The following is a 16,661-nucleotide window of genomic DNA, read 5'->3' as shown; positions in this document are numbered from 1 at the left end:
ACTGCATGAACTTGCGTTTTTTGTACGATATGATGCGGTTTTAACATTAGAAAGTCCCATTGTTTTTCTCATGACAAAATCACAGGAAAATCGTGCGAAAATAATGTGCGAGAAAATCACAAGCAGCAGTGATGTTTTTGCGAGAAAAAGCAGCGAAGACGCTTAAAAATCACATAAACTAAGCAGCAATTTTGCCGCAATTATCTCCTGGCAATATCATGATCATCTGTGCGAAACTACCCTCAGCAGGGCTTGGCAATCAATTGAATTAATTTGCCTATTAAGTAGCACTTGATTCTGTTTTTTTGCTTCAGGGGATCCCCAGCATGGCACTGCTGGGGATTTCCTTACTTTTCTCTGCAGGGAATCCCCAGCATGGCGCTGCTGGGAATTTCCTTACTCCCCCTATAGGGAAACTGCTGTCTGCTATGGGAGTCTATGAAGGCTTCTGCACCAAAGATAGGTCAGGTCCTATCTTTTCACGCAGCAGGGCATTTCAGTTGCTGAAATTCAGTCCCGCAAGTCCTATCTTTTTAGGTGCGATTTTTTTGCGCAGCTAAAATTCTTTCATCTGAATGTTTCTATTAGTTGTTTCTTTGCGTATGTATCTACGTGAATTTTCCCGTGTGAATGAAGCCTTAGGCTCCATTCACACAGAGCAGTTTGGTTGCAATAAAAACTGCACCAAAAAGGGCATTGGTGAAACGCATGTGTGTTTTTACTATGTTTGTAATAATATGGTATGCGGCAGAAAACATGCAATTTTGCAAATACACTTTTCGGTTTGTTTTTTATTGTAAACAAGCTGCCCCGTGCGAATGGGCCTGAGGCCTCCTTCACACAGATGATTTTCTGCAGCTCAGTTACACGCTTAAAAAAAATCGCAACTCATTTGGGAACCTTCAGATGAACAATTTATAAAAAAAAAAAAAATCGGAAGAAAAAAGATAGGACATCAACGGCTGAATTCAGCGACTGAAATTCCTTGCTGCATGAAATTGCCTGCTCTTGACCTATCACAGAATCCCGCATAGATCCCTATGGGAGACTATGCAAGGCAGCCAGCAAAGGGAGATTAATTCCCCAGCAGCGCAATGCTGGGGTTTGCCTGCAGGGAGAATAAGGGATTCGTCTCCAGGCTTCTCTTCACTGGAGAGAGAGATGAAGGGGGTTCCCCTGGAGAATCCCTCCATCTCTCTCTCTTCAGCAGCACATCTTTTTGGTCAGTCCCGGCCATGTGAACATCCCTGACCTCGCAACCAGTGCTGCAAAAGGTCTTCTGTTTAGACGATTTTCTGCAGTCCTTGCTGCGATTTTCTCACGCAGCTAATAGCTGCGTGATTTTGTAGCACATGTGAATGAGCCCCAGGGTTCATTCACATCAACATCTAAAGTTCCATTCAGAACCCCCGTTGCTGAATTCAGTTATACAACAGAATAAAACAGTACAGCATGATGAGCTATTCCGTCCTTTAAAAGGCTGTAAGCCCGATCAGAAACTGCACGGACTACATTATAGTCAGTGAGGTCCATTCAGTTCTGTCGGGACGGTTCAGTTCGGCCACTAGGTATCGTTTTTTCTACTCCCTTAACAAAGCAGCAAAACAAAACTCAAAGCCGCTGATGTGAATAACTCCTTCCCCCTGCACTCATATAGTTTAGGACCAATGCCCACGAACGGAAATTCTGCAGCGAGATTCCGCACAGGATTTCCGCCATTACAGAGCTGAAAAAGAAGACACCGGACAGGTAAGCCGGAGGTCACTGCAGGGTTATGGGTCGCATCCCGCTGCGAGGATCTCACAGTCAGAATCCGATTCGGCCGTCTGCAAGAGGCCTTATCAGTATAGAGACCAATGTGTTTATCTCAGAGGATTGGCTACATGTTGTTACAGTCATTAGATACAATGTTTCATTCAAGAGATTACCCAGTGACCCCCTTGCTATGTCACTCCAGGATGATCATCCATATGTAGAGATGAGCGAGCATAATCGTCCGAGCTTGATGCTCGTTCGAGTATTAGGGTGCTCGAGATGCTCGTTACTCGAGACGAGCACCATGCGGTACTCGTCTCGATTAAATGAGCACTGACCATTGAATTCAATGGAGCCGGCAATACAGCCGGCTCCATTGAAAGCAATGGGCTGCCGGCGATCTCAGGATGAATTTTCGGGAAGGGCTTAAAAATATAAGCCCTTACCTGAAAATCATCCTAAAATGTGTAAAAATAAAAAAAAATGTATACTCACCTTTCCGCTGCAGCCGGAGTTCAGCCACGTCTGGCCGGCAGTTCTCCTGAACTGCTTTCTGTAGTATTCAGCAGGTGGGGATTTAAAATCCCCACCTGCTGAATGAGCTGCCTCTGATAGGTCACAGCCTGACCAATCAGAGGCAGCTCTCACTCACACCCATTCATGAATTCATGAATGGGTGAGTGCTGCCTCTGATTGGCTCAGCGCAGGGACCAATCAGGGGCAGCTCTCACTCACACCCATTCATGAATTCATGAATGGGTGTGAGTGAGAGCTGCCTCTGATTGGTGAGGCTGTGACCAATCAGAGGCAGCTCATTCAGCAGGTGGGGATTTTAAATCCCCGGCTGCTGAATACTACAGAGAGCAGTTCAGGAGAACTGCCGGCCAGACGCGGCTGAACTCCGGCTGCAGCGGAAAGGTGAGTATACATTTTTTTTTTATTTTTACACATTTCTGGATGATTTTCAGGTAAGGGCTTATATTTTTAAGCCCTTCCTGAAAATTCATCCCGCGCTTGCCGGCAGCCCATTGCTTTCAATGGAGTTGGCTGTATTGCCGGCTCCATTGAATTCAATGGGCTAACATCGTTCTTCTCTGCCACAGCTGTTACAGCTATGGCAGAGGAGAACGATCTTTATGCTGACAGTTGGGGGCGGGGGCACTCTTGCCGCTATTGTGGCTTAATAGTGGGACCTGGGAACTTGAGATGGAGCCCAACATGTAGCCCCTCGCCTGCCCTATCCGTTTCTGTGTCGTTCCCATCACTTTCTTGTATTTCCAAGATTTTCACAAATGAAAACCTTAGCGAGCATCGGCGATATACAAAAATGCTCGGGTCGCCCATTGACTTTAATGGGATTCGTTACTCGAAACGAACCCTCGAGCATCGCGGGAAGTTCGACTCGAGTAACGAGCACCCGAGCATTTTGGTGCTCGCTCATCTCTATCCATATGCTTAACTAGACTTACACCTTGACCTCCTCTGCCGGGCAGGTACAGCAGGTCATTGCTGTGTGACCGTCTGAGCGTCTAAAAGGACCTTTCACACGGGATACAATAGGCCACATGACGCCCCGCCACAGCCGAGGTACATTCTGCACCAGAATCTACAGGCTACCTGCGGATTTGGGTGCGAAATTGAAAATGGCTTAAAACCTGCCTGCAATTCTGCATCAAAATCCGCAGTTAGAATTCAGCAGCTGGGGATTTGGCTGCATCCTGCGATGAAATTCCGTCCCATGTGAAAGGTCCCTTAGTCGCCTTACTGATGATGGGTGAGGGGTGGAAGTCAGAACGCTGTGGGCTGTTGTGCGTCTCGCCCCCGACTGCAGCTGCTCCAGGTTTTATGTTGTTATTCTCCATTATATCACACAACACACAAGACAGATGCTGCGCACTCGCTAAGCTCATACAATATTGATTCCTGCATACAATTACCCATAGTTTACTGATACAGTAACAGCAGTGTGCAGAGAATGTGCTTACAGGGAAGGCAATCCAGAGAGAGCAAAAAGGGGAGAAAAAACAACAAAAACATCAAATAAATAGAAAACTCTAAAACATCAAATTAGAAATTTGAGGTTTTTGGTGAGCGTGTCAGGTGGCCATTGGGTGGTAGAGCCACCTTGGCATCATTCAAAGCATCACTTTGTTCTTCCTCATCTCTGCAAGAAGACTACGTTCAACATTCATTTTTCACGTGAATGCGAGTTGTTTTTTTTTCATTCAAAGACGCCTGGCATCACTTCTGAGAAATTGCGATCCTCAGACGCGTGATTCACATCCATTAGAGGATCGCAAGTGTTTCCCAACACTTGCATGACCTCTCCCATTGTTTTTAATGCAGCGGGCAGCAGCATCGCACCACGTGCGGAGGATTGCTTCTTCCCTCAAGTGATTTGAGGCAGTTTTGACATAAAAGCGCCTCGCATCCGCGGAAATTCATATGTTGGCGATTTACGGCTCATTATTGCACTTGCTCGTTAGAAGAGCTTTTGAGCGGTATTTTTGAAGACCTGGTATAGCGTTTGAAAGCGCTTTTTAATGCACCCCATCACTGTGATGGGTGATGAGGTGCGTTAAAAAAACACAAAAATGCAGTAAAAGAACAGACAGCGCTCCAAAAATGAGACGTTAGAAACGCCGTGTTTGAGCGCAGGTCTGCGAGGCCCCATAGGAATCAATGGGAGGATTGTACCACGATTATCATTATGATTAGCGCGGCGCTTGAGAGAGTAGCCTAAGGAATAAAAGTTAACCAAAAAGTTTCCATTCAATGACAGCAAGTAGAGTTCTTGAAAATAATGAGGAACTGAAACGCAGAATATATTAAGAAGTTGCAGAACTTTTTGTTACACAACTTCTAAGCTTTATTTACATAAAAATGAAAAAGCTGGATGTGCGGAGCAGCAGGTGTGTAACGCTGCTCTCCATTATTTCTCCCAGGCACGAACGTAAATGGTGGTTACCGCACGCAGCGCTTTACATCAACCTCACTCCAAGTTATATAAATCGAAGACTCAGATGAATCGGAGTGACTTTTGAGGGTCCGACCCCCCCCCCCCCCCCCCCCAGTGACGGCTCAGGAAACTCCTCGGATAAAGAGAAGCAGCGACTTCACGCAATTAAACACATGGGGGTGTTTGTTTCTCCTCCGCATCACAAGTGCCAGGCTGAACTGAAGAGCAAATAAACCCCCGGCTGCCAGGCTGCTGCTGGAATGGATGGGTTTAATAGAAAGCCAGAATAATTCGCTCCCACCGGCTTTCAGGATGTGTGTTATTTAAAGGTACAGGACTGTAAAATGTCGCAATCTGGCGGCGAGCGAGGCCCCGGGATGACGGGCATAATTTACCAGTTTGCCAGCCTCTTAAGTACTAGCCAGTAATTAAAATGACCCCCATTGCCCTCGTCCAGAATCGAATGGAGACTGAATGACACGGTTTAAATACCTATGAGATCGCAATATATCAGGCACCACATTAATGGTGACAGCGACAATGTGCAAGGAGGTCAGTTACTGAGGATAGAATGGGAATAGCATCCTGTTATTTGCCGCGGGGCTCGGTTCTACGGATGTGCAAAAATAGTTAGAGAAAAAATAAATAAATGCAAAACCATTATAATAGACGATAAAAGCGTAAACACATATGTAGCGTCACGCAGGATGATGTGAAAGCAGAGCCGTGCATTTATGTTGCTGGCAGTCTCACCGATGCAGAATATCCGTTACTATAAGGCTGGCTTCACGCAGTTGTAAGCGCATTTACATGCCCATTTGCGCAATGGGCGTTGCATTTTTTGCGTGCGTTATTTTTACTGTATTTTTTGCGCACATATGTCGTGCATATTTGCAAACATGCTCCCATTGATTTCAATTGACAATGCAGTTAACTATGTGCTATGTTCGTGCGCAATACAAATGAAAATAGGACATGCTGCGTATATTTTTGGGCAAACGAATTGCATGCGCAAAATATGCTGATGTAAAGGAAGACATTGAAATCAATGGGTTAATTTCACTGTATTTGTGCATGCAAAATTTGTGCGCACAATACGCAGTGAATTGAACCCAATGATTGCAATGGGTTCAGTCACATGTGCGATTTTTGCGTGCGCATTGTGGTCACAAAAATATTCCACCGCAGTATGTCCTATTTTGGTGCGTATAACACACCTATCAGCCTATATTAAAATGAATTGGCCATTGAAATCAGAGGGAGCATGCTAAAATACACACAGATGCGCATATGAGGGTTTTGGTGCAGATGTCCGCACCAGCAGAATTAGCCCTGTGTTCCGGCCCTTAGGCCACTCTCAGGCACACCTTTTTGTAACTGCGGCATCCTGAGCGCTGCGCTAACAACGGTACAATGCTCCCCATTGATTTTAATGGGGCCTCTCAGACATGCACTTGAGTGCCGTCTGTTCTATTTTTCAGCGTTTTTGTGTTTTTTTAAGACACCCATCATAACGATTGGCTGCCTTAAAAAGCGCTGTCCAACGCTGTCACATGTATTCAAAAATGCTGCTCGAACTAGCGGTAGTTCTGTGTGCCGTTTAACTGAATCCACATGTGAGAGCGGCCTTATACACCACAGCATTGCCTTACAGCTAATAAGGTTGCCAGTACACCTGCCAAAGGTGTTATCACCAGGGCGGTGGAGTCAGGAAGCCAAGCCTCCAACTCCTTAGAGTCAGGACTCGTGTTTTCTAAGGCCTCCCCCACACAGCAGCACTGCAAAGTGCCGCGATTTCAATAGCAACACTTTGACGCGATTTTGCGTGAACTCTTACCAGCGGCTCCCTGTGGCCGACAGCAGGGTTTAGCATACTCCACCATTGATGAGGTGCGGTAATGTCAAAAACAGAATAGACTCCGCTCGAAAATCGCGGCGCTGTAAAGCACTACAATTGAGTGGCTGTCTATGAGGCTCCATTGAAAACAACGGGAGTGTTATACCGCAATTATACTGCGCTAATCGCTGTAAACAGCGCTTGTGTGAGGGAGGCCTCGGTGATAGATTTCTTATATTAAAATGGTAATCTCGGGCTCTTTATCACCATTATGATAAAATAATCACGCTACACCCTGCACCCCACATCCTAGTTATCAATGCTTTTGATAAATAGAGGGCTTAAATGAATACAATATATATTTATAGGACATTTCAAAACTTTCCTAAATTCCTATGAAATTCCTTGAATTCATTATACCACATTATATATATTTTTTAATATAAATTTCTACCAACTCTACGAAAATGGGATTGACTCCACGGCCCTGGTCTTTACCTATCTGTCTTGAATGACAGTCTAGCAGTTGCGCAGAATATCCCTGGGTACTCATTTTACCGACCTCGGAGTTATGGAAGGAAGAGTCAACATTGAGCCGCCTACCTGAACCATGCAGGGATTGAACTCACAACCTTCAGGTCATGAGTGAGAGTTTAGGACTGCATACTGCTGCCCTAACACGAGAATGATAACACATAAGCAAAAGAAGTACAAAAATGACAGACAAGTTAATGAACCCCAGATAATCCCGATAATTGGGGTGCTGGGCTGGATGCTTACTCTTATTGTTATGTAACACATCTTTTTATAGTGGAATTCCATGTAGCCATTATTAGATATTCTGGTACACCCACATCTCCACACCCTGTGATCTTCTTGTAGAGCTGCGTGACTCACCCGGATTACTATAAGAGATGTCATTAGTGGGAAGCAATGCCTTATGTACCACGCAGGTCAATATGAATATACTGCCTGATGGTGTTATGTAAGGGATATATAGCGTACTAGCGTGGCAGCTCGATTACATTCTAGTCTAAGGCCGGATTCACATGAGCGAGCTCAATAACAGGCTGAAAAAAGCGGCCCGATATAGCGCTTGCCAAAGAAATGCACGAAACACACACAAGATTTTCGCCCGTGTGAATGTAGTCTTATTGAATAATGGAAACAGTCAGCATGCTTGTTGCTATATATATTAGTAAACGATGATAATAACATTTCCATTTAAAATGCAATAATCAGGAAAAAGGCTCTGCATGAATACAGGGATTATAATATAATATCCCAGATTGATGGCAGAGATTAGAGAAGAAAATCTCCCATAATTCCCATGATCTCATGTAATATATTATCATAAGAGTGCATTCACACGGGTGAGAGCGAGTCGTGCCTGACATCACACAGCATGGAGACCCCCGTCCGTGTGCTGTGCGATGTATGGCAGACCGCACATCTGCATGTTGTATTCTCGTGTGAGACCCGCTGCGAGAGAAGGACCACCCAGGTAAAGACACCTGTTGCACATAATGGGTTGTATTTTTGTGCAATGCACAAAACTTCCCCTATTCTCTCGCCCGTGTGAATGCACTCTAAATTCATCCCGTAGCTGTGTGCTACAGATCCACCACCTGCAGATATGCAACATACTGATCGCAGTTTACAGACCGTCTAATTAAAATGCTTAAATATTTACAATTTTCCCCATTTTACAGATTGCTCAGCATTTCACTAATATTCATGAATGTTTACTACTGATGTGTTTAGGCCCATTTACACGGGACAAATGTCGGGCAAACAATGCCCGACACTCGTCCTTGTGTGTCTTCGCTCCCGTGTTAGTCGTGCTGGCTCGCTCACGGAGCGGCCAGTAGGGGGTAGGGGGGGCTGCAAAAGATTTCTCTCCTCTCGCGCTCCCCCTCTCCATTGACTTAACATAGCAGCTGTTCAGTACTGAAAGACTGCTATTTACACTTAACGATCATCATATGCAGCATAAACGATGGACGATGAACAGATCGTTCAGTGTAAATAGCAGCCTTTCAGTATTGAACAGCCGCTATGTTAGGTCAATGGAGAGGGGCGGGGGAACGCAAGGAGAGAAATCTCCTCCAGCCGCCCCGCTGTGAGCCAGCAATACTCGTCCCGTTTGCCTGACACTTGTACAGTCTAAATGGGCCGTTAGAGGCTGCGTTCTCTCTATCCCTATTATGCCATCTTACAGGCTGTCCTCTGTAAGGCCAGATTCACACAAACATTATTACGGAGAGTTTTACGCATGAAAAATGTGGGCGCACAATACGCAGTGAATAGAACGCATTCATTTCACTGGGTTCGTTCACATAGGCACATTTTGTTTGTGAAAAAAAAAAAGCAGCATACTCCCTTTTCCTGCATATTTGTGAACACTACAGATGTTCTCGCACCGTCATGTAAATTGCGAAAGGACCGTGGATCGGACGACTTCCATTGACTTCAGCGGAATCGGCTCAAAATAGAGCATGCTGTGATTTTTTTTACTCCGCGAGCGAAAAATCGCAATTGATTTCCGCTCATGTGCAGGAAAAAGCGCTTTTCTATTGCATGCAATGAAAGGTATTTGCTGCGGAACCAGGAGCCGGATGCCCGCTCTGGATTCCACAATGCAAATATGACCGTGCGAAGCCGGCCTTAAATATGCACATGCATGTACAAATTCGCAAAGCCCATGAATGGGCTTATGCTCATGTGACACGGACCTATGGACTCTTTCCCAAGAATTCTGCAATCTGCAATGCAACATGCATCTCCTGACAAAGCCACGGGCAGTGGCGATCCGCGTGGGTTTTCCCACTTCTTTCTATGCACATGTGGCTCCAGTACTTCGGGTGAGATCCCCTCATGGATGCATTATGTTGAATTTAGCCTCTGTTGTCTAGATTATATCTGCTATGGGGGACCCCACACCTTGGAAGGCATCTTCTAGTTGGGAACTAAATGACTTTTTGTGCTCCAGGTTTTGTCAAGCCTTCCCTACTCTTCCCTAGGCTGCAGGTATATTGCTGCTATCTACTGGGTTCATGTTGCCGCATGTTAACATTGTGTATTGGGTTCCTTGAGGGAATCTGAGGGGTAGTAGTCGTTATTATATGGCACTCCTCTTTAATAAATGTTATCTTTTTGTGTATGTCTTGTCATTTTTGCACACTTTCTTCCTTGCGTCTATGTGCTTTTGATTCAATCAAGTGTTCGGCCATTGATATTTGGTTCAATGGTGGTGCCAGCCACACGTGTTTCAAGGTGAAATCTGTGATTATGATATAGCAACAGTGCCTAATCAGAAGTAGTCTGGGATAAACCCCCTATCTCATCATTAGTTCAGGCTGCAGAGGGGGCAGTCTGAGCCAATGCTGAGCCAGGGGGTGTGTCCAAGACTACTTCAGAACAGACATTGTAACTAAACTATAGTCACACTTTGTCCTAACACAGCTCAACTAAAAAGCAAAATCTGAAGAAAAATAAATAGCAGGTATTCAACCCCCTCGTAATATCAGTTCTGAGTGACTGACTGGAGGGTCGCTTAAATATCTCTGACTATGTACTACTCATGATGTCAGAAAATATATTACTGAAAGAGTAGCAGATGCTTGATGGAAAGTTCCAGCATATGTGGTGGGAAGTCAGCAGTAAGTGAATTTAAAGTGACACTTCAATCCCAGGCAAACCAAGATGGCTGCCCTGCTTCTCTGACTACCTGATGCAAACTGTTATTTGTAGTGCACACTACATGGAGCGTGTGGTCAATTTTCTATTTTATGTTTATAGGTAGTTTACTCTTTCATTAAAATTCAGAAATATTTCATGATCCTTCCAGTTTATCAGCTGCTCATGCATTAATTTTTTATGAAAATTCCAAGCCATCCAGTAGATGATGACTCCACTTTGTGCTGGAATGTAAGAAGCTGACTATAGCTGTAAGTATGTAGCACAGATAATGTGACCTACATTAAACATTCACTAGTTGTCTGCTTTCCTATCAAGTTCTAATTAACTGATATTCAGAACATTAAAAAAAACAAAAAAATGTACTGTGAGGCTAATCACTATTTAAAGGGATTGTCCCACTTCTAGTATTGAAGGTTGAGTCCTATTGAAGTGAATGGGACTCAACCTGATATACCAACCTGGGCCACTGCACAGTGTACGGAGCTGTCTGCTTCCTGCAGCAAAACAGTCAGAAGTGGGACAACCCCTTTAAGCATTAGTGTTACATACTCGGAATACTAATTCTATTCTGGCCATTACCACATAGGCATAAGATCAGTAACCCCCCATGATCACAAGAGTCCTATCTTCACCTCATCTGTAGGGAAATAATGGGCACTTTCCATTATAGCCCAAGAAAACCAAGGCAAGAGCTCATCCTGGGGATCCCCAAAAAGTTGATGCTTGTAAAGCCCCTAATGGACAGTTGAACCATAATATAAAAAATAAGACTACATTATTTTTTGAGTGCAGGACTGTAGTTTGTGGAAGTGTTTTAATTTTCCACAGTTCCTCCATTGCAGATTAAGGCCTCCTGACCACGGCCAGTTTGGATTCCGACAGTGGAATCAGACTCAGCGCCCCCAGAGACCCTATACTCACCTCTCTGGATCCGCTGCAAGTGTTTCGCCCGGCGAGCCGGACCATGTGTGGGCAGTGACGCGGATTCTTGCGGTACTTCCGCAGTGCTCACAACGGAAGTATCGCGGGACGGACGGCTGCCGTTGACTGCAATAGAAGTCGTCCATGCGATTTTCCACACAGAATAAAACATGCTGGGATTCTCCCATGCGAGTGAAAAAACTTGCAGTTGATTTCCACTTGTGGGTAGGGGAGAATCATTTAACATGGCATGTCTATGGGCGGACATTGCTGCAGAATTCACGGCAGGTGTCTGACCGCAAATTCCGCAGCGATAATCCGTCCGTGGGCATTCGGCCTTACTCTACACATATCAATCCTCATGTACACCATACTATGCATACGTACAACAACAATTCTGACCACACAGTAAAGTAGTACAAAAATACGTGTCAGTGGTCAGATTTACATACCTGGCTACAGTAGGACTCTACTACTCTAAGGGCGGCGTCAGACAGGCATATGCACAAATACCCTCTCTACTACAGAGCGTATTCGCGCATGAACCAGTCAAAATTATTGGCTTTTACCATTCACATTTTGTGCTATTACGCGTGGGCAAAAAAGAAAAGCAGGTGGCAGGTCCTGCCCTATCTTTCTCGCACTAAGGCCCCATGTCCACGGCCGAGGTGAAATATCGCTAGTGATATTCCGCCGCGGGGAAGGCGGGGGGAGCACTGACAGCTCTCTGAGATGAGCCTATCTAATAAATGGGCTCACTGCGGAGAATTGTGGCAATCGCAGCGTGCCGTAATTTAAATCCCGCAAACGGAGAAGTGCTGTTAATCTCTGCAAGTGGACGCCGGCGCTGCAGTTTCTATAGTAATCCTATGAAAAGCTTTACAGAGCGTGATCCGTGGAAGATTTATCGCAAGCAGATCATCGCCTGTGGACAGGCAGCCTTAATCGATTATTTTGTCATGTTTTGTGGCCGTGAAGAAGCCCTAATCATGTTCACAAGTCAATGTATCTATTATGTATCCAAACGACAACTCATCCAAGTAAATTGTGTGGTACAAAGTGTTAAGGCAGCAGAAATGCAGTCCTAAGCTCTTGCTCACGACCTGAAGGTTGCGAGTTCAATCCCTACGTGCTTCAGGTAGCTGGCTCAAGGTTGGTAAAATGAGTACCCAGCTTGGTGGAGTCGTAAATAAATAAATTACCTGAAATCGCTGCGGAATAAGTTGGCGCTATACAACTAACATTTATTTATTTAATGTAGCAACTATAACTTATGTCATACCTATGACTCTTAGAAGAGCCGTTCATCTACTACATGCACTAAGTGTCATGGGAGTCGTAGATATGACACAAGTACCCTGTTTCCCTGAAAATAAGACATACCCCAAAAATAAGACATAGCATGATCTTCCAGAATATTTGAGGATGCAAAATAATTTTTCAGGCTTTTTGAGGATGCTTGAAATATAAACCCTACTCCAAAATTAAGCCCTGCTAACAGTTAATTAAAAATGTCAATTTAAATAGTGTCCAGGCAGCTATACATGTAAAAAAGTTAAACCTTTTTGAACAAAAATTAATATAAGACACTGTCTTATTTTCGGGGCAACACGGTAATAGTTGCTACATTACTTGAATGACTTGTAGTTCTAAGATCTGCAGATGTAGCTGCTTACACTAGCTGATCACCATAGACGTTGTAGTAAGGACATAGTGCATGTAGTGGATGCATGGCTTCTCTATGTCTTTACTACAACTCCTATTGTGATCAGCTAGTGTAAGCAGCTACATCTGTAGATCTTAGGACTACAACTCATACAAGTAATGTAGCAACTGTTACTTGTGTCGTACTAATGACTCCCATGACACTTAGAAAAGCCATGCATCTACTACATGCACTAAGTGTCATGGGAGTCATAGGTACGACACAAGTAATAGTTGCTACACTACTTGCACGAGTTGTAGTCCTAATATCTACAGATGTAGCTGCTTACACTAGCTGATCACCATAGGAGTTGTAGTAAAGACATAGAGAAGCCATGCATCCACTACATGCACTATATCCTTACTACAACTCCTATGCTGATCAGCTAGTGTGAGCAGCCACATCTGCAGATCTTAGAACTACAACTCATACAAGTAATGTAGCAACTATTACTTGTGTCATAGCTACGACTCCCATGACACTTAGAAGTACTAAGCATCTATTACCTGCAGCATGTGCTTACTACGACTCATATAGTGATCAGCTAGTGGAGGCAGCTACTACTGTAGATATTAGAACTACAACTCACAAGATGCACAGTCAAGAATCAAGATGACTACAACTCCCATGCTTCACTATCCTTCTGTGTGTCCTCATTGTAGCTACTATAGTGCGTATGCAAGCTAAGCAGCTATTCTTTCTACCCAATTCCAAAGCATAACCCCAAAGCCATTGAAGCAAAGTGATGCCTCTACATTTCCATCTGAATTACAACCCCTGCATTGCCCAGGCAAGCCTGAAAGATAGTAAGACCAATTTTTCCTACCCCAGCGAGCTTTCCCGTGCTCCATACCCAGGCAGGCAGCAGATCAGAGTGGTGAAGTCACTATGCACAGGTAATGTGCCTGGAATGAAGGTGTTGTCAGGCTGGTGAATACCATACATTAATGTACACCTGCTGTAACCCTGCCCAGAAAGATGTGTATGTTTAATCAGGGCACCCACACCCAGTATTACACCATAGGTGTGCGACACCAGTCACCGACCATGTGCAGCTAGCACTATCCCACTGTTTATATATCAGGGTTAATGAGTAGACACACATTAATAAAGTAGAACAGCTCCCAGGATCCTCCGCTCTATAAACGGTGCAGGAACACGTCTCTTATGTAACAGTAATTAGTGCAATGGGGACAAACTGGCTGATAGTAGCTGTCATACCGCTGCAGGAAATAAGTGCTGCTGTGCAGATAATAAAGCAGAGATGAACTGGCTATTAAAGGGCGACTCCAAAGCCAATGGATTATAACATCAACAGTGCAGAAACCATTCCTACAACACAAGATCACTAATTGTCAATATACTACTCTAGATGTCTTTCCCATCATGCCTGAGAGTACAACACAGATTTCATATTCTCTTTACTCTAAATATAACTTCTGTAATACTGCTCCTATGTACAAAGAATAGAACTCCCATAATACTGCCTCTGATGTCCAAAGAATAAAACTGCTATAATACTGCCCCTATGTACAAGAATATAACTACTATAATACTGCCCCTATGTACAAGAATATAACTACTATAATACTGCCTCCTATGTACAAGAATATAACTACTGCAATACTGCCCCCAATGTACAAGAATATAACTACTGCAATACTGCCCCTAATGTACAAGAATATAACTACTATAATACTACCCCCTATGTACAAGTATATAACCACTATAATACTGTCCCCTATGTACAACAATATAACTACTATAATACTGCCCCTATGTACAAGAATATAACTACTATAATACTACCCCCATGTACAAGAATATAACTACTATAATACTGCCTCCTATGTACAAGAATATAACTACTATAATACTGCCCCCTATGTACAAGAATATAACTCCTATAATACTGCCCCCTATGTACAAAAATATAACTACTATAATACTGCCCCCCTATGTACAAGAATATAACTACTGTAATACTGCCCCCCTATGTACAAGAATATAACTACTATAATACTGCTCCTATGTACAAGAATATAACTACTATAATACTGTCCCTCATGTACAAGAATATAATCACTATAATACTGCCCCCTATGTACAAGAATATAACTACTATCATACTGTCCCCTATGTACAAGAATATAACTACTATAATACTGACCCCTATGTACAATAATATAACTACTATAATACTCCCTCTATGTACAAGAATATAACTACTATAATACTCCCTCTATGTACAAGAATATACCTACTATAATACTGCCCCCTATGTACAAGAATATAACTACTATAATACTGCCTCCTATGTACAAGAATATAACTACTATAATACTGCTCTCTATGTACAAGAATATAACTACTATAATACTGCCCCTATATACAAGAATATAACTACTATAATACTGCCACTATGTACAAGAATATAACTACTATAATACTGCCCCCTAAGTACAAGAATATAACTACTATAATACTTCCCACTATGTACAATAATATAACTACTATAATACTGCCTCCTATGTACAAGAATATAACTACTATAATACTGCCCCCTATGTACAAGAATATAACTACTATAATACTGCCCCTATATACAAGAATATAACTACTATAATACTGCTCTCTATGTACAAGAATATAACTACTATAATACTGCCTCCTATGTACAAGAATATAACTACTATAATACTGCCCCTATATACAAGAATATAACTACTATAATACTGCTCTCTATGTACAAGAATATAACTACTATAATACTTCCCACTATGTACAATAATATAACTACTATAATACTGCCTCCTATGTACAAGAATATAACTACTATAATACTGCCCCCTATGTACAAGAATATAACTACTATAATACTGCCCCTATATACAAGAATATAACTACTATAATACTGCTCTCTATGTACAAGAATATAACTACTATAATACTGCCTCCTATGTACAAGAATATAACTACTATAATACTGCCCCCTATGTACAAGAATATAACTACTATAATACTGCTCCTTAACAGTGATGTCAACGCTCCGGCAGTTGTTTGAAAGACTGACGGCCCATGTGAAAGGGCCATTAGGCCAGTGTCACATGGGTGTAAGCACATTTACGCTTACTTTTGCTCTGCACATTTGCGCAATGGACAATGCATAAATGTGCGCACATATGTGTATTTTACTGTCATTTTTGCATGCGTAAATCGTGCACATTTGCAAATGGGAATGCAAAAGATGCTTATACGAACAAACCGCTTGAAAGCAATGGGTTCTACTCACTGCATATGGCAGCAATGGGTTCTATTCACTGCATATGGCAGCAATGGGTTCTATTCATTGCATATTGCAGCAATGGGTTCTATTCACTGCATATGGCAGCAATGGGTTCTATTCACTGCATATGGCAGCAATGGGTTCTACTCACTGCATATTGCAGCAATGGGTTCTACTCACTGCATATTGCAGCAATGGCTTCTATTCATTGCATATTGCAGCAATGGGTTCTATTCACTGCATATTGCAGCAATGGTTTCTATTCACTGCTTATAGCAACAATGGGTGCTATTCACTGCATATAGCAGCAATGAGTTCTATTCACTGCATATAGCAACAATGGTTTCTATTCACTGCATATTGCAGCACTGGGTTCTATTCACTGCATATAACAAAAGTGGGTTCTATTCACTGCATATAGCAACAATTGGTTCTATTTACTGCATATAGCAACAATGAGTTCTATTCACTGCATATAGCAACAAGGGTTTCTATT

General features: G+C 43.0%; 1 protein-coding gene across 2 annotated transcripts in view; it reads right to left on the bottom strand.

Annotated features, from left to right (window-relative positions):
* The window catches only part of CLMN (calmin), a 101,747-nt gene that overhangs the window by 58,207 nt on the left and 26,879 nt on the right, over positions 1-16,661 (bottom strand). Inside the window, exon 1 of one of the 2 annotated variants that reach the window (XM_066607501.1) lies at positions 13,706-13,787. The exons of the other annotated variant lie outside the window; for it this stretch is intronic. Coding sequence (XP_066463598.1) covers positions 13,706-13,730 — 25 coding nt within the window. The 5' untranslated portion in view covers positions 13,731-13,787. Of the gene's footprint in view, positions 1-13,705; positions 13,788-16,661 lie in introns of those variants that run through there. 2 annotated transcript variants of the gene reach the window in all.

The sequence above is a fragment of the Eleutherodactylus coqui genome, chromosome 6 (genome assembly GCF_035609145.1).
Source record: "Eleutherodactylus coqui strain aEleCoq1 chromosome 6, aEleCoq1.hap1, whole genome shotgun sequence".
Taxonomy (NCBI): domain Eukaryota; kingdom Metazoa; phylum Chordata; class Amphibia; order Anura; family Eleutherodactylidae; genus Eleutherodactylus; species Eleutherodactylus coqui.
This window is presented reverse-complemented; position numbering and strand designations above follow the sequence as displayed.